Source organism: Zalophus californianus, chromosome 4 (genome assembly GCF_009762305.2).
Source record: "Zalophus californianus isolate mZalCal1 chromosome 4, mZalCal1.pri.v2, whole genome shotgun sequence".
Classification (NCBI taxonomy): Eukaryota; Metazoa; Chordata; class Mammalia; order Carnivora; family Otariidae; genus Zalophus; species Zalophus californianus.
Genome location: NC_045598.1, coordinates 15,184,886 through 15,206,762, shown reverse-complemented (window position 1 = coordinate 15,206,762; position 21,877 = coordinate 15,184,886). Strand labels below are relative to the sequence as shown.

General features: G+C 37.4%; 1 protein-coding gene across 12 annotated transcripts in view; it reads left to right on the top strand.

Moving 5' to 3' along the window:
- The window catches only part of EIF4G3 (eukaryotic translation initiation factor 4 gamma 3), a 337,040-nt gene extending 319,644 nt beyond the window's left edge, over window positions 1-17,396 (top strand). For all 12 annotated transcript variants that reach the window (XM_035727265.1, XM_035727264.1, XM_035727263.1 and 9 more), the window contains 4 exons: window positions 7,372-7,518; window positions 12,268-12,349; window positions 14,233-14,379; window positions 16,352-17,396. In XM_035727265.1, the coding sequence (XP_035583158.1) occupies window positions 7,372-7,518; window positions 12,268-12,349; window positions 14,233-14,379; window positions 16,352-16,533 (558 nt within the window). In that variant the 3' untranslated portion in view covers window positions 16,534-17,396. The remainder of the gene's footprint in view (window positions 1-7,371; window positions 7,519-12,267; window positions 12,350-14,232; window positions 14,380-16,351) is intronic.
- Window positions 17,397-21,877: the final 4,481 nt, after the last annotated feature.

Here is a 21,877-nt window from a genome sequence, read left to right as displayed (position 1 = left end):
AAAAACTAATGATGTATGGTGATTAACATAACAATAAAAATTTAAAGAAAAAAAAGACTAGTCAAAATGACTGTGAAGATTTGGAAAAAAAAACAAACTGGTAGATTTCTAAGAGATGCTATGAGATTTAAAGGGTAGAATGAGAAAGTCTAACATACGACTAGTCGGAGTCCCAGGAGGAAAAACAGAGTGAATGGAGAAGAGGCAATATTTGAAGAGACCATGACTAAGACTTTTCCTGAACTGATAAAAATAAGAATATATATAGAAAGCACATGAATACTACAGAGGATAATTACATTGCAGTGAAACTGCATAATATCAAAGACAAAGGGGGCACCTGGGTGGCTCAGATGGTTAAGTGTCTGCGTTCGGCTCAGGTCATGATCCCATGGTGCTGGGATCGAGTCCCACATCGGGCTCCCTGCTCAGTGCAGAGCCAGCTTCTCCCTCTCCCTCTGCCATTCCCTCTGCTTGTGCTCTTCTGTGTATCTCTTCTGTCAAACAAATAAATAAAATCTTAAAAAAAAAGACAAAAGATTTTTAAAGCAGCTAGAAAGAAGTACGTTACCTACAAAGAAACAGTAGAATTTGCTGTAGCAACAGTGAAAGCCAGAAGATGGTGGAATAATCTCAAAATGCTGAGCGAGTATGTTAATCTAGAATTGTCTCTCCAATAAACTAACCTTTAAGAATGTGGGTAGCACATATTTGGAGACTTAACAACACACTTCTAAATAACCCGTGATTTGAAGAAGAAATCGTAAAAGATAGTAAGAAATACTTGATTGAAAATGAAAAAACACAACATATCAAAATCTATGGGATGCAATTCAAGCAGTACTTAGAGTGACATTGTTAGCACTGAACACCTGTATTTAGAATAGAAGTGAGTTCACGGATCAGTGACCTCATTTTCAACCTTATGAAATTAGAAAAAAGAAGAGCAGATGAAGTTCAAAGGAAATAGAAAAAGGAAATAATAAAGATCAAAGTGGAAATCAGTGGAACAAAAACAATAGAGAAAAGTCAATGAAGTCAAAAGCTGGTTCTCTGAGAAGGTAAAATTGTGTTAAATCTCTAGCCAGACTAATCAGAGAAAACAAAATTGGCGAAGAAGGTACTAAAATTACCAATAGAAAGAATGAGAGAAATGATGTTATACAGTTTCTAATATAATGATCAGAGAAATTTATGAATCATTTTTATGCCAGTAAGTACATCAACTTAGTTGAAGTGAACAAATTTCTTGAAAGGTACAAACCACTAGAGCTGACTCAAGAATAGATAATCTGAGCATCTATTACACTGAAATGGTTAAAAACATTCCCAACAAAGAAAACTCCAATCCCTGGTGTTTTCACTGTTGAATTCTATCAAACATCTAAAGAAAAAATAATACCAGTTCTGCAAAGAATTCTGTACCAATTCTTCAGAAAATTGGAGAGAGTTCTTGCCAACTCATTCTATAAGACCAGCGTTACTCTGGTAATAAAACCAGACAAATACATTTCAAGAAAAAAAAAAACTATAAGCCAGTATTCTTAATAAATGCAAAGAAAATTTCTCAACAAAATTCTCACAGGTCAGGTTCAAAATTATGTTAAAAGATTAATACATCACAACCCAGTAGCATTTATCACGGGACTATTATGATAGCATATGTTATAAAACATTCAAAACTCAATGTGTGGCTGTATGGAAGATGAAGGAGTAAGCAGCTCCAGGATTACTCCTTCCACTGAAACAACTATTGAGCTAGCAAGGTGTGTTAGAATGAGCTATTTTGGAATTGTGGAGCCTAGTCAAACATGTGTGCTACCAACACCAGGGGAAAGCTTGATGAAAAAAGAATCTGGTAAATTTCAGAAACCTTGGCATTTTGCATGGAAGCTCTTAGCCCCTAGCCCTGTGGTAGACAGTAGGGGAGATGGTGGTGCAGCTTTCTGGTGGCCAGGTTGAGAAATGAAGACCTTGTCCTCCAAAGATTGGTGCTATGCCTTTTAATCTGCCTGGCAACTTACTAAGGGTCTAGTACAGGGCCTGGCCATTATTTTCACTGCCTAGGCCAAGGTGGTTTCCTGAATGGTGTCTGTCAAAGAATTTAAAGAAACAGACACATTTGTCTGTGGTCCTACCCACCCCACACTTTTCTCACTGGATCCATGCATTCACTGAAATCTCTGCAAGGCCACTGGCTGTGTGGGGAGATATAATGGGTCAGAGACTGTAGTGACCACACACACAGGAAGAAATGTAGTCTTTGTCTAAAGTCAATAAACATGACTACAACAGTCTGAAATCCAGAGTTACACATTACAATATCCAAAATATCTAGTTGCCAACAAAAAATTACAAAGCATATAAAGAAACAGGAAAATAGGGCTCATTCACAAGAAAAAAAATTGACAGAAAGCATCCCTGAGGAAGCCCAAATGTTGGACATACCAGACAAGGAATTTAAATTAACTGCCTTAAATATGCTCAAATTGCTGAAGGAATCATGGACAAAGAACCAAAGGAAATCAGAAGAATGATGTATGATCAAATTGGGAATATCAATAAAGAGGTAGAAATTATAAAAACGAACCAAATAGAAATTCTGGAACTGAAAGTTGTAATAGCTAAAATGAGAAATTAACTAGAGGGCTCCAACAGACAGAGAAAAGAATCTGCAAACTTGAATATAAAGTAGTTGAAATTGCTCTGTCAGTCAGGGGTCACTGATTTGGCACTAATTTGCTGCCATAAAAATCCATCTTTAATTTTTGAAATGAAATTTCTGGCATTGTTATATGAAACTATGAGTATCACTGAGTTTTTTAAATTAAAAAAATCCCCATAGTTTTTTTTTTAAATAAGCTTTATGATAATACATATTGGAAAATTAATTCATTAAACATATAAAGGAGGGCACCTGGGCGGCTCAGTCGGTTAAGCGTCTGCCTTCAGCTCAGGTCATGATCCCAGGGTCCTGGGATCGAGTCCCACATCGGGCTCCCTGCTCAGTGGGGAGTCGGCTCTTCCCCCCTGCTCTCAAATAAATAAATAAGACCTTTAAAAAATATATATAAAGAAGCCTTTAAAAGAATTGCTCAGTTTGAGGAGCAGAAAGAAAAACGTATCAAGAAAAATGAACAGCACCTGGGGACCTGTAGGACAACATCAAGCATACCGTCATGGCCACTAGAGAGTCCCAGAAGGGAAAAGTGTGAGAGGACAGGGCAGGAAAAATATCTGAAGACATAATAGCCAAAAACTTCCCAAATTTGATCAAAGATAGGAATCTACATATCTAGGAATTTCAGTGAACTCTAGGCAGGATAAACTCAATGGGATTTACTCGCAAGTTACATTACAATGAAACTTTTGAGTGACAAAGACAAAAATCTTGGGGCGCCTGGGTGGCTCAGTCGTTAATTGTCTGCTTTCGGCTCAGTTCATGGTCCCAGGGTCCTGGGATCAGGCCCCGCATTGGGCTCCCTCCTCGGCGGGAAGCCTGCTTCTCCCTCTCCCACTCCCCCTGCTTGTGTTTCCTCTCTTGCTGTGTCTCTCTGTCAAATAAATAAATAAAATCTTTAAAAAAAAAAAAATAAAAGGCAAATCCCTAAAATAATAATTATAAATATGTATAAATAGGCACACAATGTATAAAGATATAATTTATAAAAATGTTTAAGAAGCACTGAGCACAGAGAAGTAATCAATTATGAATATTGTTGTTACTAATAAAAATGTTTAAAGGACAATTAGAAAAATGAGGTTTTAGAAAACCTGGTTTTCCCTATCCTGACTTTTGGCTTTTTTTTAATAAAATACTTGGTTCAGTGCCTTTTTTCTGGAGACCCTAGTACGTTCTGCAAGAGGTAGTGATGAACCAATCCATAAATTTGAAGCCCAGCCTTCTAGGCTCCAGAAAGATGAGGTAACTTATGCAGAAACACAGAGGTTCTTAGAAGCAAATGTTTCTTTCCAGGGACGATTACAAACTTTATATACAGCTCACCACCAACTCCCTTTGGCAGTGGTAAAGGCTTTCATTTTCAGATTTTTATGTTGTATTTTATTAATGAGCAATGTACTGTATGTTTGATTTTATTGTTTTTAATTGCTCTCAGACTTTATTTTTGTAGGTTTGGGGTTGGTTAAATTAGTATTCTATATAGCTGCTCCGACCCAAGAATAAATACGGAAAATGTTTAAAGATTTTGAAAAATTGATTTCCTATTCTTAAAAGAACTTATGGCCATTATCTTTTGGTTTTGTGTGTATATTTAAGTGTGGGAGTAGGGTATTTAATTTATCAACATTGAATCAGAGGACTTGAAATTACTGAAGCATGTTTCTAAAACTTCATAGGAAAGTATTATTTTAAAATGCTACCTAAATGGTAAAGACAATTAAAACAGTGGGATGAATTTTTTTTCTCCCACAGAATTCAAGGTAGCTTTTCCTTTGTGGATCTGGGGAGGGTATAGGAATATATCAAAGTCTCCAAAGGTATTAGAGAAAAGCTGGTGCTAATAATCTTTAATAATCTGCTAATATTTAATAATAATTTTAATGTTTTTTTAACCACTCCTCTAAGAATTGAACAATTATGGCATGATTCAGAATGGCATAAAAATCATCCAATTTTTTCAAGTATTATTTTTTAACAATTTAGGTGAAATTCACATAACATCCAGTTAACCATTTTAAAGTGTACAATTCAGTGGTATTTAGTGTATTCACAATGTTGTACGAGCAGCACCCAAAATATTGTTATTGCAAAAGAACTGTTAAAAATTTAGTCATCAGAAGTTTGTTTTGGGGCACCTGGGTGGCTCAGTCGTTGAGCGTCTGCCTTCGGCTTAGGTCACGATCCCAGGGTCCTGGGATCGAGCCCCACATCAGGCTCCCTGCTCGGCGGGGGGCCTGCTTCTCCCTCTCCCACTCCCCCTGCTTGTGTTCCCTCTCTTGCTGTGTCTCTCACTGTCGAATAAATAAATAAAATCTTTAAAAAAAATTTTTTTTTAATAATAGTAGTTACATAATTGGAGATTTTTACATTCTTTTTTTTCCGGATTTTTTTTTTTTATTCTTCTAAATGAAGAGATAGCTCTTCCCACTACCCTTTGGGTTGTCCATCTTTAGATGTGCCCTGTGGTTAGCTGGTATTCGATTCAGGATTAAATTACCTCCTGGGAAATAGGGTATGTCAAATCTCTGAATTTTTTTTTTTTTTTTTTTTTTTTTTTTTTTGCTCACATGTAAGTACTGTGAGGGCAACTATGATGCTTATACTTTGTATAACTGGCATCAGGATCATAAAAGCAGCTCAGATTAGTGTATGAGCAGCACAGTGTTATGCAGTGTAAACAGTGTATGGTCCTGCTGGTATGGGGCTTTTCCCTTCCAGGTTAGTGGGTGGCGCTAGCAGGTGTATGCTTCTAGAGCCCTGTTGGTGCCCAGCCTGGTGAACATTCTTAGTGCACTGAGCCCTTGGAACTGGCTGAGGTTGGTGGTGGTCTTCCCATCTTAGAACAAGTCCCCCCAGTAGAAGTAGTAGCTGAGTCAGAACAGAACTCCCAATCCCCACCCTCACCCCCATCTCTGACTCTCAAGTCCATGTGTCTGTGCTCCATCAAGCTGCCTCTTGTGGGGGCCTTAGGACTTAAATACGTGGTAGAGCGAGCCAGTGTTCTGGGAGAATTTGAAAGCGTGTACACTTGTTTTTACACTTTCCAAGGTGATTGTCATGGATGTGAGACAACAGCCAGATAACTCTTATCAAGTATTTAAGAACAAAATGAGAGTAGTCTTGGACTGCCAGCATCTGAAGACAGGGGAGCCAGTGCTCCTAACAGGGCTGCAGAGCTCCTTATGTGTGTTCAGGGAGCTTTCCAGAGGCCCTCTATGCCTGCAGCACGCCATGAACAGTGTGTGTGGATGGTGCTCTGAAGGCTGACGCAAAGGCATGTCTGCATTGGGTTGGACCCACACAGGCCATGATGATGTGGTTCATTGCAGTGACTACATATTTACAGTCTTTCTCCATACGAGAATATTCAGTCCTTTGGAATTGAATGATTTTTGTGAGGAAAAAGGTCTTTTGTGCAATACTGATAAAACCCTTCATTTTTGTTGTCCTCCATACAATACACTAGTTGTTGAGGAATTTTATAACATGGCATCATTTCTCTTAGATTCACAGTGGTCACGAGGTGTTTGAAGGACTTCACCAAATTTAGAACTTTTGACAGCTGTTCTGTGGCAGTACTGGTATTAAACCATAGGCTGCAGAAGGAGTTAAATTGTACTGTTAGTATTCCTGCCCTGCCATAGAGCTATGTCACTGCCAAGAGCACAACTGAATGATTTGGGGTGAGCATAGCCTCTGAGACAATTCTTGGGGTCTTGCTGGTTTTTTGTTCTTAAGGAGCATCAGAGATAGACAATATAAAAAGTTAGAGAAGCTGCCATCTTGCGTCCCCGCGTGTGTGCACCTAATCTCAGCTGGTCCGCCCGAGACCCCCTAAGCGCCAACCCTGTTCCCCTGCACGGTCCCATTTCCGCTCCAACAAGATGAAAGAAACTATCATGAACCAGGAGAAACTCGCCAAACTGCAAGCACAAGTGCGCATTGGTGGGAAAGGAACTGCTCGCCGAAAGAAGAAGGTGGTTCATAGAACGGCTACAGCAGATGATAAAAAACTTCAGTTCTCCTTAAAGAAGTTAGGGGTAAACAATATCTCTGGTATTGAAGAAGTGAATATGTTCACAAACCAAGGAACAGTGCTCCACTTTAACAACCCCAAAGTTCAGGCATCACTGGCAGCGAACACTTTCACCATTACAGGCCATGCTGAGACAAAGCAGCTGACAGAAATGCTACCCAGTATCTTAAACCAACTCGGTGCAGACAGTCTGACTAGTTGAAGAGACTGGCTGAAGCTCTGCCCAAACAATCTGTGGATGGAAAAGCACCACTTGCTACCAGAGAGGATGATGATGATGAAGTTCCAGATCTTGTGGAGAATTTTGATGAAGCTTCCAAGAATGAAGCGCAAACTGAATTGAGTCAACTTCTGAAGAACATAAAACTTGAAGAAGTTACTGGGAGCTGCTATTTTATATTATGACTGCTTTTTAAAATTTTGTTCATGGATCTGATAAAATCTAGATCTCTAATATTTTTTAAAAAGTTGGAGAAATATTCAGAAAGGTAGTGGAGGTGAGAGTCTTAGAGAATTATAAATAAAAAATGGCTTCTGCTGATCATTTTGACTCTGTGTAAAATAAAATGTACAGCCCATGACTTTGTTTTCATCTCAGGTTGTTCCTAATACTGACTTACATTATTAATACATATAACATTTTATGTTTCAGAAGTTGGACTTCATAGAGTCTGATAGTTCCTGTTCCTCTGAAGCACTTTCAAAAAAAGAACTCTCTGCTGAAGAGCTGTATAAGCGACTCGAGAAACTCATTATTGAGGACAAAGCGAACGATGAACAGATCTTTGACTGGGTAGAGGTATAGAGATTATGTCACCTTCCCTGATATCTCTGCAAGAACGAGTCTTGTGGGCTCACTTACATTCACATACCGGCACACCTCAGAGATAGTGCGGGCTCAGTTCCAGACCACAATAAAGCGAATATTGCAGTAAAGCAAGTCAAATTAATTTTTTGTTTTCTCAGTGCATTTAAAGTTATGTTCACACAATACTGTAGTCTATTAAGTCTGTAATAGCATTATATCTTTAAAAAGTACATAATATCTTAAAGAAAAATACTTTATTGCCAAAAAATTCTAACCATCATCTGAGCTTTCATTGAGTCATAATCACTGATCACAGATCATTATAACAAATACAGTAATAATAAAATAGTTTAAAATACTGTGAGGATTACCCAGATGTGACACACAGAAGTGAGCAAATACTGTTGGACAAATGGTGCTGATAGAATTGCTTGATGCAGTGTTGCTATAAACCTTCATTTTGTAAAAAACACAGTATCACTGAAGTACGATAAAGCAAAGCACAATAAAACAAGGCATGCCTGTATCTTCCCTTTCACTTAATAGGAGTATTTAACATTAAGTTAGTTTTTATTTTTTCATGTATGTGTATTTGAAACTATAAGGCTGTTTTTTATTTTTATAAGATTTACAGTCTTTTACAAGGTCAAGTAAAACTATTCAAAACAGAAGCCATTTTTCTGGGTCTCTCAGTTTAGAATATACCCTACATTTTACTATTCAAAAAATAGACATTTTGGGTGCCTGGGTGGGTTAGTCAGTTAAGCAGATGCATTCGGCTCAGGTCATGATCCCAGGGTCCTGGGATCGAGCCCCACATCAGGCTCTCTGCTCAGCAGGGAGTCTGCTTCTCCCTCTTACCCTCCCTTTCTTTTCTTCTCTCTCTCTCTCTCAAATAAATAAATGAAAATCTTTAATTAAAAAAATACATATTTTTTCTAAATGTTCCTGCATTTTAAATACTATTCTGGGTGAAATTAATAAATAATACATAGTTACTGTGACTTGTGTTGGCTTTCATCTTCATAGTAATTCTCCCTTCTGAAAATTTTATACCTTATTTTTCTTGTGGAGTCTATTGATCATGTCTCTTTTTAATCTGCTACTGTTTTCCTTTAGTGATTCTTGTTTATATAAGTATGTTTTATTTGTACACATTTTTCATGGGATCATATAATAATCCAAGTTGAAAGTCATGGATGGCTAATCTGGTCCTCTCCCTCTTGGATAAATCCTTTTTTGTCGTCTTTGTAATGGCTTGTTAATTCTTTATCCACTCTTAGGCATTGAGAAATAATGAAACTTCTGATAATTTGGGGTTTTTTTAAATCTATTTTCCTCCATGTCTATTCAGGATGGTAAGTCTATCCTGTCACCTAGTTGAGAATCTTTTAATTAATTGTAATAGTTTACTATTATATTCCTGTCTCCCTCTCTAGGTTCTCTCATCCTTTCTTGAAATCTTGATATCCAGACTCTTGTCTGGTTACTCTTATCCAAACAGCCTGGATTTTCAGTATCCCTCTCACAAGTGACATGTGCAAATTGAGCATGATTGCCAGATGTGATGCAACAGTGTGGAGTTAGGCAGTGCTGTTGCATTTTTTGTTTTGGACTCTGCTTCAGACTCACCAGCTGAACTCAGACTGCTCTTTCAGTCATATAGTACCCATTCTTTAATGTTCCTCAGTTTAGTTATCTCTACCATCTGGAACTTTAATGCATTTGGTTTTGGAACCAGAATGGGGCTTTTAACAATTATTTCTGCTTATGTTCATCTGCTTAAATAAGATACGAGTTTTTGTCTATCAGGACAGTTTAGAATCTGACTTTGGTCATAAAATTTCCTTGCCATCTTTTTCACTTTGTATCCTCCTTGCATTTCATTAATGCAATCAACTTTATCCCCTTCCAAGTTATGGGTAAAATATGTGAATGGGGCAAAGTAGCTTCCTTTCAGGGACAAGATCCCACCCCTTCCCCCATGGACACTTCCAGCTGTTAACCTGTTTATTATTTCACATCATTTTACTGTCTATTTCATCTTTTCATCTTGCCCACAAGGGTATAGCTGCCATTACATAGTTTGTCAGAAGCCTTGCTGAAGTCCAGTGAATATATACCTATATCCGTCTGAGCTGCCATATACTAATCAAATCAGAAAAGGAAAGGTTAGTTTAGCATCACTTGTTTTTCATGTACTTACTTACTCCTCTTGGCATAACCATCTCTTTTCTCTCTTAAGACTTTTAAGCCATTTATGTGGTAGTTTGTTGTAGGATTTAGCATAGAATCAGCATCAGCCTTTCTGGTATGTTATCGACGTGCCTTGTTTTCTGTTTAAAAATCCAGTCAGTGGGCACCTGGGTGGCCCAGTCGGTTAAGCTTCTGCCAGTGGCTCAGGTCATGATCCTAGGGTAATGGGATGGAGCCCCACTTTGGGCTCCCTGCTCTTTGGGGGACCTGCTTCTCCCTCTCCCCCTGCTCTTCCTCCCTGCTCATGCTCTCTCTCTCTTTCTCAAGTAAATAAATAAAATCTTTAAAAAAAAATAGAAATCCAGTGTTTACATATTTAACATTATTCTTTTTTGCCATGATTTTTCATAGATCCCATCATTTCAACCATTTGGTCTTTTATGTTCTTATGTATCGCAAAATGATGCCATTTTCACCTCTTCATTGATGTTGGGCTTCATTTTTTTATATCACTATTTATTCTGCCTATTGTGGACCAACAATTGTTATCCTTACAGAGAAGACAAAGGGTAAATTTCACCGAATGTAGATTATACTAATAAAGATGACTTTTAAAGGAGAGAAAGAAAAAACAAAAATGTAATAGTAGTTGAGCTCATAGTACATGAAGACATTTGTTGCTCTGTGTCTAATACCAGAATTATGTAAATCTGAGTTTGCTTACCCAATTAGCAGACCCATCTGCCTTCTTGTTCTTCCCATTTTTGTTAAGATCTTTGCTTAATCTGGGGCGCCTGGGTGGCTCATTTGGTTAAGCATCTGCCTTCCGCTCAGGTCATGATCCCAGGGTCCCAGGATCAAGTCCCTCATTGGGCTCCCTGCTCAGCAGAGAGCCTGCTTCTTCCTCTCCCTCTGCTGCTCCCCCTGCTTGTTCTCTCTCTCTCTCAAATAAATAAATAAAATCTTTAAAAAAAAGATTTTTGCTTAATCTATAGTGTTCTCGACACTATTCTTCAGGTCTGTTCTATTCTTAAATATTAGAGTTACAATATTTAGCTTTATTTGGTAGAAGCAATATGCAGTTTATTTCTTTATAAGAAACAGTCAAATGGTTTGGAAGTGGTATTTATTATCTAATTCTTTTTAGCTAATTTGTTCATATTTTTTCAGAAGTATTTGGGAATTTCAGATGATATTCAGTACTTGAAATAGCTCTACTAACTTATTTTTAAAGTATTGTTGAACCAAAAAGTAATGGTGTGTTTTTATTCTCTCATTTTTTATTCTTCAAAAATAATTGTTCACACTTTGTGAAAGTAATTTCTGGGCCTAGACCAGCCTGGCTTCAGTCTAAATAAAGTTTGTTTTACAAGGTGTAAACCAGCAACTGGCTATAACACATAAATCATCAAATCTTTTGTATGTGGCTATTGCCCCATCCTGTCCCCATCCTCAGGTGTTAGCAGTAGCACCACGTTTCTGTTCTTTTGGAAAAGATTGGTAATGAAATCTCTTACTGTAACACAGCCCACCATGTGCAGTGCTGCTGGTATCCTGCAGAGCTGGCCATCTGACTTGTTAACCCCTCTTAACTTGGCTCTCACCAAGTGATGTATGAGGTTAGGTATTCAACAAAGAGCAGCTAGTTAATCTGTGTCAGTTTTAAAATTCATAAACATTTTACTGATCTCCAAATATCTTTGAAATTCTTAGCTTTCTAACACAGAGGTTTATAATGACATTCTAAGTTTGTTCCTGGCCAGTCATTTTAAGGCTGTCCCAGTGGAAAATACTATGCTGTGCTATTAAAAGAAGCTGAGACAAGCATTAATTCTGTTCACAAGCATAGGAACATAAACTTTGAAAAGTATTTGAAATACCTTCCTAGAAAATGTCTCCTTTTGTGTTTTCCTTTTGCTATTCATCTGGCTTAGTACAGTGTTTTATAGCAAGATCTTTCTTTTTTTAAGAAGATCTTAAGAGAAACTAAGAAACAAATTTGAGGCCCCGTTTACTCTACTTACCATATCTCTAAATACATTTTTTCTGCCATCCTTAGAAAAGTAATATTTTTCTCACCACCACCTGAAAGATGTGAGACAATGCTTGAGTTTAATCTCTAGTTCACATTAAAGTTAAGATAAAAAAGCAATGTTAGCACATCTAAAAATTGTTGCACACTACTCAGAAAAGTAGTCTCTAAAACACACTGGGGTGAGATCATCTTAATATGAGTTATTTATTGAGGAAGAAATGTTTTTAAATGGTTGTACTTCCATATGCACATAGTGCACAGCACTGTATAATTGAGCAAAACATAAGCAGCAGTAAGCTCTCTGAAAACTAAATGTTGCTACCTAGGAACATTTTCAGACAGAACTGGTGGTAGCCCAGGTATTTTCCAATGAATTAAGATTAATTTTTACAAGAATGTTGAATGTGACCCCCATCTCTCCCTAGTGCCAGATGAGGCCTGGTGTAAGAGAAGTAATTTCTCTGATGTGCAAGGGTACTTTTAACTGTTCCATTTACTTTTGATTTCAGGCTAATCTAGATGAAAGCCAGATGAGTTCACCTACATTCCTTAGAGCTTTAATGACAGCCGTTTGTAAAGCAGCTATTATAGGTAAGTAACATTTCTGAAGGCAGCTCTTAACATCTGAAACCCCCGGTATGTTAACTGCTGATGATACGGATCTGAGTTTATGTTGTCTTCAAAATTTGCCCTGTGAAACTCATTTTCTTGTGCCACTGGGTGCCATTTCTGTCTACAATGCCTGGCTGTCTCAAGCAGGGGGCTGATTAGCTGCTGTGCCTATAGAAAGCCCAGATCTGAGCAGTACTGTATGCCTTTTGTTCTTCCGATTCAGGAGAAAGTGGGTACATGGCACTTGGGTTGTTTCCTTCTCTGTTGGATGTGGTTTTACCTTTACCTTTCACCTCCAGTATGCGAAGCCTCCTCCATCTTCCATTCAAGATTTATAATGAATGGGTTGAATATTCTTAACCTAATATCAATGAAGGATTCGTCATTTCAACAGAAAAGCCATTTTATATAAAAACATATGAGGAAAGAAGAAAATTGTTTCTTTTGCTTTATGTTGACCTTAGATGATAAGACAATGTCATTGTTAATCACATAGGTGGATAGGATTAGGGTTGGTAGAAACCCTAAGTATTTAAGCTGCATATAGTATTCAACAATATTGAATGAGATCATCCACCTAGCCTGATAGAAATTCACATTTCTGTCACTGCAGTACAGAAAAAAGTCCCATCGGCTCAAAAGTTGTTCGGAATTTCAGGTCTGTCATCATTGTAGAAGATAGCTTCAGAATTATATTCTAAGATTTTTTTGTCAGATGAATGTTTTTTCAGTGTTAGGTCTTTAATGAGGTAAATAACAAGCTAATAGAAAGTCTTTTATATAAAAACATCTTAAGTCATTTCCAGTATCTATGGAACTGTAAGGCTGGTGTTATTGGTTTTTTTGGAGTTTTTTGTTTTTTTTTAAGATTTATTTGAGAGACAGAGAGCAAGAGCAAGCGGGGGGGAAAGGCAGAGGGAGAGGGACACGCTGAGCACAGAGCCCAATGTGGGGCTTGATCTCATGACCCTTTAGATCATGACCTGAGCTGAGAACAAGAGTGAAACAGTCAACTGACTGAGCCACCCAGGCGCCTCATAAGACTGGTGTTTTAAAATCACAGCTGTAGAGGTGCCTGGTGGCTCAGTCAGTTAAGTGTCCAACTCTTGATTTCAGTTCAGGTCATGATCTCAGGGTCGTGAGATCAAACCCCATGTTGCGCTCCTTGCTCAGCAGGGAGTCTGCTTGAGATTCTCTCTGTCCCTCTCCCTCTCCCTCTGCCCCTCCCCCCCACCCCATGCTCCCTCATGCGTTCTCTCTCAAAGTAAATATTTTAAAAAATAAAGTCGCAGTTGGAAAGGATAAAAGCTGCTTTAAAAAAACAAGATTGTACCCAGTGCTCACTTACAGAGGAGATAAAATGTTATGCTTCTTGGCATTGAGGATGAGATTTCCTCAACCTCTTTTTACTGTGCCTTTACCCCAGAAGGCCTAAATTGTATGTGTTGTTTGCCACTGTTAGAGTTAGTCCTCGCCCTCCTAGTAATAATTAAAATGGTTCCGTTTTACCCTTCTGAAAAGATTAGCATGAACTATCACTTTAATTTCCTTTTTAATGTTTCTTTTATAGTTTGGAATGTCACAAAACCACTGTCCCTGTTTCATTATGATTAAAGATAAAGAATTGGGTGCACTTGTTTTTAGGGAACCCAGCACTCAAAAAACATCCCCCCTCCGTGTATTTTTATTATTTCAGGAAGAATATCCCATTCATTTCAGAATATCTTAGATTTCAAAATCTTTTCCTTGGACCCCCCCCCTTGCTTCCACTTTCCTTGTAATCACATCTTACCAACTCAGAAAATTAAAAATGGCTGTGTTAACTCCTTAAATGTAACGCTTAGTTCTTGTATCACCTGTAGCTGACTGTTCTACCTTCCGAGTGGACACTGCTGTTATCAAGCAGAGAGTGCCGATCTTACTCAAGTACCTAGACTCAGATACAGAGAAGGAACTGCAAGCACTTTATGCACTACAAGCATCAATAGTAAAACTTGATCAACCTGCCAGTAAGTTTACCTCTTACAATTAACCCAACCAGTGGGTGAGATTTATCCAAGTCAGGACTTCAGAAATGCTTTGATGGGTTTTGAACAGCAAATAATATAGAAGAATCACTACTAACAAAAACACAGATAACCAACAACTTTAATAAACCTGGATTTTTTATGTACTTGACTTCTGTGAGAAAATGGTAATAAAATTAATTTATATTAGAGATTTAATCCTCACTATAGGGCAAGTCTGCCTAAGTGATGGAAATGTGTACCATGCAGTATGGTACAGTATATTCACTTGAGCACTTGTGAATGTGCCTATTGTGACTAAGGAGCTTAATTTTAAATTTTATTTAATTTAAATGTAAATAGCCGCACGTGGTTAGTGGCTACCCTTTTGGATAATGCAGAGCATTGTGGTGATGGCATGCGTGCATTACAGTCTTTCACCTTCTTTGACACAGGTCTTAGTCATGAAAGAGGATGATACTCTTCAGAATCCTCAGACACCCAACAAAGACATTAAGGTGTTTTAGACTAATTTTCACTTCAGGGTTATGATTAATTCTTTGCTAACCAGACAAATAAGGTAACCTGGACCACCCAAGTCTTAGTGATATTGGTAAATTAACTGAATTGTATTAAATCTTGAAAATTCAGTTGAAACTTGTGAAAGTGGATAGTAGTACAGGGCAGTTTCAGAGCTGACATTGAAGTAGCTCTTTGGTACTTGCTTAGGTTGTATCTGTTGCTGGGCTTTCCTTGTTTGCTAGTGCTGATGAATCCCTCTAGGAGATAAAGGAAAAGATCAAAACAAATAATCCTCAGGCTGTAACTGAGGAGACATCTAAGTCTGAATCAGAATTAACTGATTTTGTTTCTCTCTCTCAAGACCTTTGGAGGGTCATTTAACATCATGACTTCCTTTTTCTGTTCTTATAGGATGAGGACTCATTCACTTTTCGAGAGATGAAATTGATGCTATATGCTCCCAGCCAAAGTGTCTCCCATAATAATCAGCTTTAATAATCCCTGGAGAGATGTTTAATTCTAGATTTACCATCAATAGAATTTTGGCCACTTGTTTCCATTTCCCCATAGGCCAACCAGGGTTTAGAGAATGAAAAGTGATTTCAGTATTAGCTTAACTAATAAAATTACAAAGATAAATCCAAAGAAAAAATTTAATATGACTCATTTTAAGCCTAATATTTATTATCAGTTATTGTTTATTCTGTTGCCTCCTTCTGTTCATATGAATGGAGGCTGACTTTAAATGAACTTAAGAGCCCATAATGAAGGGGTTAAAAATAAAGGTTTTTATTTTTAATAAAATTGGTAATAAAAATTACCAGCTTTTTCTCTTTTTTGAACAATAACATAAGCTGAGTTTCCACTGTGGGAGCAAAACAGAAAATTAAATTTGCCCAAATCATCTGGGCATTGAAAAAAACAGGCTGTTGTTTCTCTGGATAAAATCCAGATAAGTAAAATAGTAAAAACTATTTTACCCATATTTTCCATATAAATTATTACTCTTTCCAGTTTGAAAGCAACATTAGAAGGGGGGGAAGTACCTTCTGCCCTTTTCTTCCAAAATTTGTAAAAATTACATATTTTTATTGTAAAATTTCAAACAATGGAGAATGTATAAAGAAAGTAGTTATTCGTGTATTTAATTTTTATAGTGTGTAGTTTGAGAACTACATAATATCAAACATCTCAGCACTATCAGAAAATAGTTCAAACTGAACAAAGTAATAGCAATAAAAATAATTTAGATTGCTTAAATCTTTTTCCTGTTCTTTAGACAAGTCGTTTTTGCTATTATACCATACTATAAAGAGGGAGTATGATGAATTGTTATGGATATTCTTCTCTAGGGGAACCCATGTGCATTCATTCATTCATTCCTTGGAAATATAATCTCTCTGTCACAACTACAGTGCCTCTAGAACTGATGGTATATTTTTACTTCTTGCAGATTTGCTACGAATGTTTTTTGATTGCCTATACGATGAGGAGGTGATCTCCGAGGATGCCTTCTACAAATGGGAAAGCAGCAAGGACCCTGCAGAGCAGAATGGGAAGGGTGTGGCTCTGAAATCTGTCACTGCGTTCTTCACATGGCTGCGGGAAGCTGAAGAGGAGTCTGAGGATAACTAAAGCTTCAAATACACAAAACGAAACAAAAGAAACAATTTAAGTATTTTTTTAAAAAGTTTCACGTCTTCGCCAATCACAGTGCAGCAAGGCCAATTCTCGCAGAAATCCCCACGTGTGCACGAGTGGGAGAGGGGAAAGAGAAAAAAAGGTGATCATGGAGGAAAAAGGTACTGGAAAAAAGTAAACTTCAAACCTGAGGGCGGGAGCACTAAAACCAAAATACATGTATTATTTATAGAAAATATTTTCTGTTTTAATCTTTTCTTTTTAAACAAGGACTCATACTTTAAAAAAACACATCTGTTTAGCAAAAAAAAAAAGTTGAGAACTTTTTAATTTATTTTAAGGACTGCAAATGCCAGTGTAATTTTTTAATTTGCAGTTTCTGTAAACAACTTGTATAATAGAAAAGCAGAGAAATAAATTTCCCTCCCCTTCAGATGCACCTCACGTTTGTTTTAAAGCATAGTAGTTAGTCCAGATTTAAAAAGGTTTGGGGTGAATAAGGTAAGAAAGATTTTTTTTTTTTTTTTTTGGCATCAAATCTTTCTGCCTGCCTCTCAGCTTGCTTCAGAAAATTTAAAAAAAAATCACAATAGTAATCAACACATACATAACCTTGGAACAGAAGGAAATGCTGTGGACCAGAGAACTCCAAGAATTGTTTAAAAAATTTAAAAAACAAGTGCTACCCTGCGAAAAGTACTCTTAATACTTTTGAAATCTTTAGAGCAACTTTAAGGCTTGTAAATACATAGAACAAATATTTAAAAAAAAAAACAAAAAGAAATTGACTCAATACTATTTCTTTTCACTTTCAAAATATAAAGAACAAAATAAAGACAAACATTGCAAGTTTAAAAGAAAGTAAAATGACTTCTCCTTTTGACAGCTGCTGCATGTGCGCCCATCTCTGGGAGGTGCTGTCTGGCTATTCGTTGTCTAATCCAAATCACTCCTGAGGGTGGGTGGGTGGGTGTGTGGGGGTGGGTGTGTGGGTGTGGGTGTGTGGGTGTGTGTGTGTGTGTGTGTGTGTCTACAGTTGGAAAATGCAAGCTACTTTGTGGGTAGGGAGGAAACTTGTTGTTTGGGTGGGAGAGCCCCTCGGGAAGTCCAGAGGAAGCTTCTTTCCAACTTCAGCTAGAAATGCATTCAGGATGGGAGCAGTGTTCCATTGTGTGTAGTAGGACTAGGGAAACTAATTCACTTTGAAACTACTACTACCACTAATTTTAAATCACCAATTACCTCTGATGCTTAAGAAACCCAAAGATGTCTTCTAAAGAATGAAAGAAACCAAAGCTAAATTATGCTTTTTAAAAGTGGGTATGGGATTTAAAACCAAACCAATACCATGTGTGAAAATCACATTGTTCCCAACTTCAGGTTCACTCTAGCCAGTCTGGTGAGTATAAAGCAAACTGTGTTTTAAGCCTGTTTCTCCTACTGATACTGGGACACTGTGTTTTTTTAGTTTTTAAGTCTTCTATGAAATGGCAGGCTCTACAGATGGTTTTCCATTTCAGTTGTTTGTAGGCCATCTCCTTACAAAATGTATTTATGAAGAAAGCCAGGGCTGCTCCCAAATAAACAGTCTTTGTATTTTGTGTCCGGATAACCAAAGAGTTCTTATGGCTTCCATCTCTGAAGAAATATCCACATTAAGAGACTTGGCAAGACTTGTGAAGCACAAGAACAAAATTTTCCATAGCAATAAAATGTTTTTCTTCAGAGTGTAGTTGAACACAATACAGGATCCCGCTACGTGAACCCACAGAGCCCATTCCACAGTGGTGGAAAGCTGTTCTCGAAGAACCAAGTCCTGGAAGTCTTGTGACATGTGACAGCATCTCTCATAAAAAATGGGGCCTGAAAAGCTGTTTCAGAGTCTGGCTGTGGGCTGCCTGGAATCTCTCACTTGGAAGAAGTAACATGATTCTATGATATACTGAATTTTAATAGCTGCCAGAAGCTAAGTACAGAGGATTCTGATCCAGGAATCTCCTGAGTGATGTAGGTTTTTAGGTGTTGGCAGCACTCACGGGATGCAGGGGGTAGTTTGGGGAAAGCAGGGTGGTGGTTGCCTCTTGGAAATCAGTGGATGTTGTTTGCAGGGCTCTGGCCTTCAAGTAATAGTGCGGGCCTGTTCATCAGTATTTTAGATGTGGGTAAACGTCAGGAATGGAGGGAAGAGATACATTATTTTTGAAAAAAGATTCAAGAGTTGAAAATGCTTCTGTACAATAACAACTTATGTTTGAAATCTCACCTAAAACAAGTGTGATGGAAGACTGAGAGACTACTGAGTAATATTTGGGTATCTTATTGCTTTACACGCAGAATTTTACTTATAGGGAGAAGAAGGGTTGTTAGCTAATGGCAAAATATGAGCAAAGTGGGATAATTGATCCCTGCTAATATCAACTGTACTGCAAAGCATCATCATGATTCCTTCCCTCTTTACAGTGTTCTTACTGGAAAGCAGGGTTTGGTGGTTTTTGGTTTAAAGTAATAGGTGACATGGCCAGCAATGACATGCCTCCACTCCTTCAAGCTTTCGCAAAAGCTCTTTGACCCATTTTAACTTTGGGAACAGGTTCATTAAATTAAGTTTAGTTCATTAATTCAGGTGTTTTATGCCTGTATTCAAACCAGTTAACTTATAGTTATTCACTAAGTTAAATGAGAATTTTTCTTTTTCTATCAAAAGAACATGATGCCAGTTTTCAAAAGACTCATTTTAGATTATTGCATAGGTGAATAAGCCAGTTCACAGCTGCATCATAAACTTGATTCGTTCAACAAATATTTACTGAGCATCTACTGTGTACTAAGTGCAGGGAATATAACTGAATAAAACAATCTCTCCTCTCATGGAGCTTATAATCTGCGTGGAAGAAAAAAAAAAGAGCTAGAGGTTTACACATGCTTCATCAACATCCTATCCCACTAGGAAATGTCTGCTCCTCATTTACCCAGACAGATCTTTGGTTGGTTTTTGTCTTATTTTCATATTTCAGAATGCATTCTAGATGAGTTACAAGAATTATATCCAAAGACCATTTTCTCTTTTCTAGAACCACTCTCCAAACAAGTTACAATTCTGGGGGTTTTGACATAACTTTTTGTTTCAAATGACTCCATTCAAGTCAAATGGATTGTAAGGTAGAAAAAATAGGCTATTGGATCTAATTCTGTGTTTTCATTACTCAAGTTTTGTTCTTTACAAAAAAAAAAAATGTAGGGATTCAGATGTTCCATTTTGACCATGCCATTAGCACTTATAAACTCCTATAAAACTCCATTTTGTGGAGAGGAACATTTTGCATTGCTTTATTTGCATTGCTTTTTTCTTACCGAGACAATTCATGTACTGTAAAATTCACCCTCTTGGAGTATACAGTTCAGTGGTTTTAGAATATTCACAGTTGTGCAACCAGCACCACTGTATAATTTCAGAACATTTTTATCATGCGAGAAAGAAACCCCATGCCCTTTAGCAGTCTCTCTTCATTCTCTACTCTCAGTCTCGGGGAACCACTAATCTACTTTTTGTTTCGATGGATTTGCTTATTCTGGACATTCCATATAACTGAAGTCCTGCATTCCATTGCTTTTTGTTTTGACCTACAATCCAACATTTAGCAAATGTTCAAATCTCACAGGTGTTTGCAATGTCAGGGACCTGAATGCAGGGGTTAGACCCAGATTTTCCCCTGCCTTTTGATTTAACTTTTTGTTCTCTGTCACTTATTTTCATATAATTGGCGGTATATGTACAACCATCAGCTAACTCTGAGTAAGTTTTGTCACGCTGTGGACCTGATGTATATGACCTCTGATGGTTGACATCCTTTCACTGGCAACTGGGGTCTGGTCTTTTTAACTTCTCATTTATTGCTACTTGAGTAGTTTTCTTTAGGATTGAAATTCCTGTGTGAATTAAAGGCTACTACAGTGTACTCTATAAAAGTTAAGGTGTAGCTTGACTTGGAGTCTGAGGTTTTATGTGTCCTCTTCATTTAGGCACATTTGCCTCAAATACTGTGTGACTATTTATTGAGCAGTTTAAGGCTGCTTACTTGTATGAGAGTAAAATTGCTCAGTAAGGAATAAAAATGCCTTGAGACAGAACCTCTACCACCAGTTAGTCCCAGTTCATTAGTCTTATAGATCTCCTTCAGTCACCTTTAAGCTTGAGCTATAGGTCTACATATCCTCCAGTAGTTTAGGGAGAGAGACATCATGTCCTCACCAGCTTCAAATATTAACATGCATCCCTAAGAGGGGTACATGTAATCTATTAGTGTTGGAACTACCAAAAAAAAAAAAAGAAGAAAGACATTGTTTTGTATTAAAAAAATCACAAAATGATTTACATATCAAAGTAATAAGCTACAGAGAATCATATGCCAAATTTTTAAAATAAATGTTATATTTTGAAATAATTTTACTTACAGAAAAGTTCCAAATTTATACAGAGTTCCATATACCCCTCATTCAGTTACCACTATTATCATTACCATACAACATTTGTCAAAACTAAGAAACCAGCATTCGTATATATTGCTAGTTAACTAAACACCAGATTTTTTTTTTTTTTAAGTAAACTTTACGCCCAGCATGGGACGTGAATTCGTGACCCTGAGATCAAGAGTCACATGTTCTACCAACTGAGCCAGCCAGGTGTCCCAAACTCCAGTCTTTATTTGAGTTTTCCTAATGCCCTTTTCCTAGTCCATGGTGCAGTTCAGGATACCACATTACATTTAGTCATCATGTACCCTTAGTGTCCTCTGGCCTTTGACAGTTTTTCAATCTTTCCTTTTTGTCATGACCTTGACAGTTCTGAGAAGTACTAGTGAGGCATTTTGTAGAATGTCCTTCAATTTGGGTTTTGTCTAGTGTTTTTCTCATGACTAAACTGTAATTATGGGTTTGGGGTCAATATACCGTATAAGTGAAGTGCCCTTACCATATCGGTGGGTACGTGATACCCATGACATCATTGGTGATGTTTAACCTTGACTACATGCTTGAGATGGTGGTTAGGGTCTCCACTCTAAAGTTACTTTCCTTTTCTCCCTTTCTTTTTCTAGTCTATTTGGAAGATAGTCACTGAGTCCAACCTACATTGAAGGAGGGAGGAGAGAATTAAGCTCTACTTCTTTCCTTGAGTGAGGAGTATCTAAAATTTGGAATCCTCCTGCAAGGAATATTTGTCTCCTCTATCATTTATTTGGTTATGTATGTGTGTAAATAAATATGCCACTACAGACTCATATATGTTTAATTTATACTTTGAGTTGTAACCCAATAGAACATGATTTTGTTGCCCAGATGT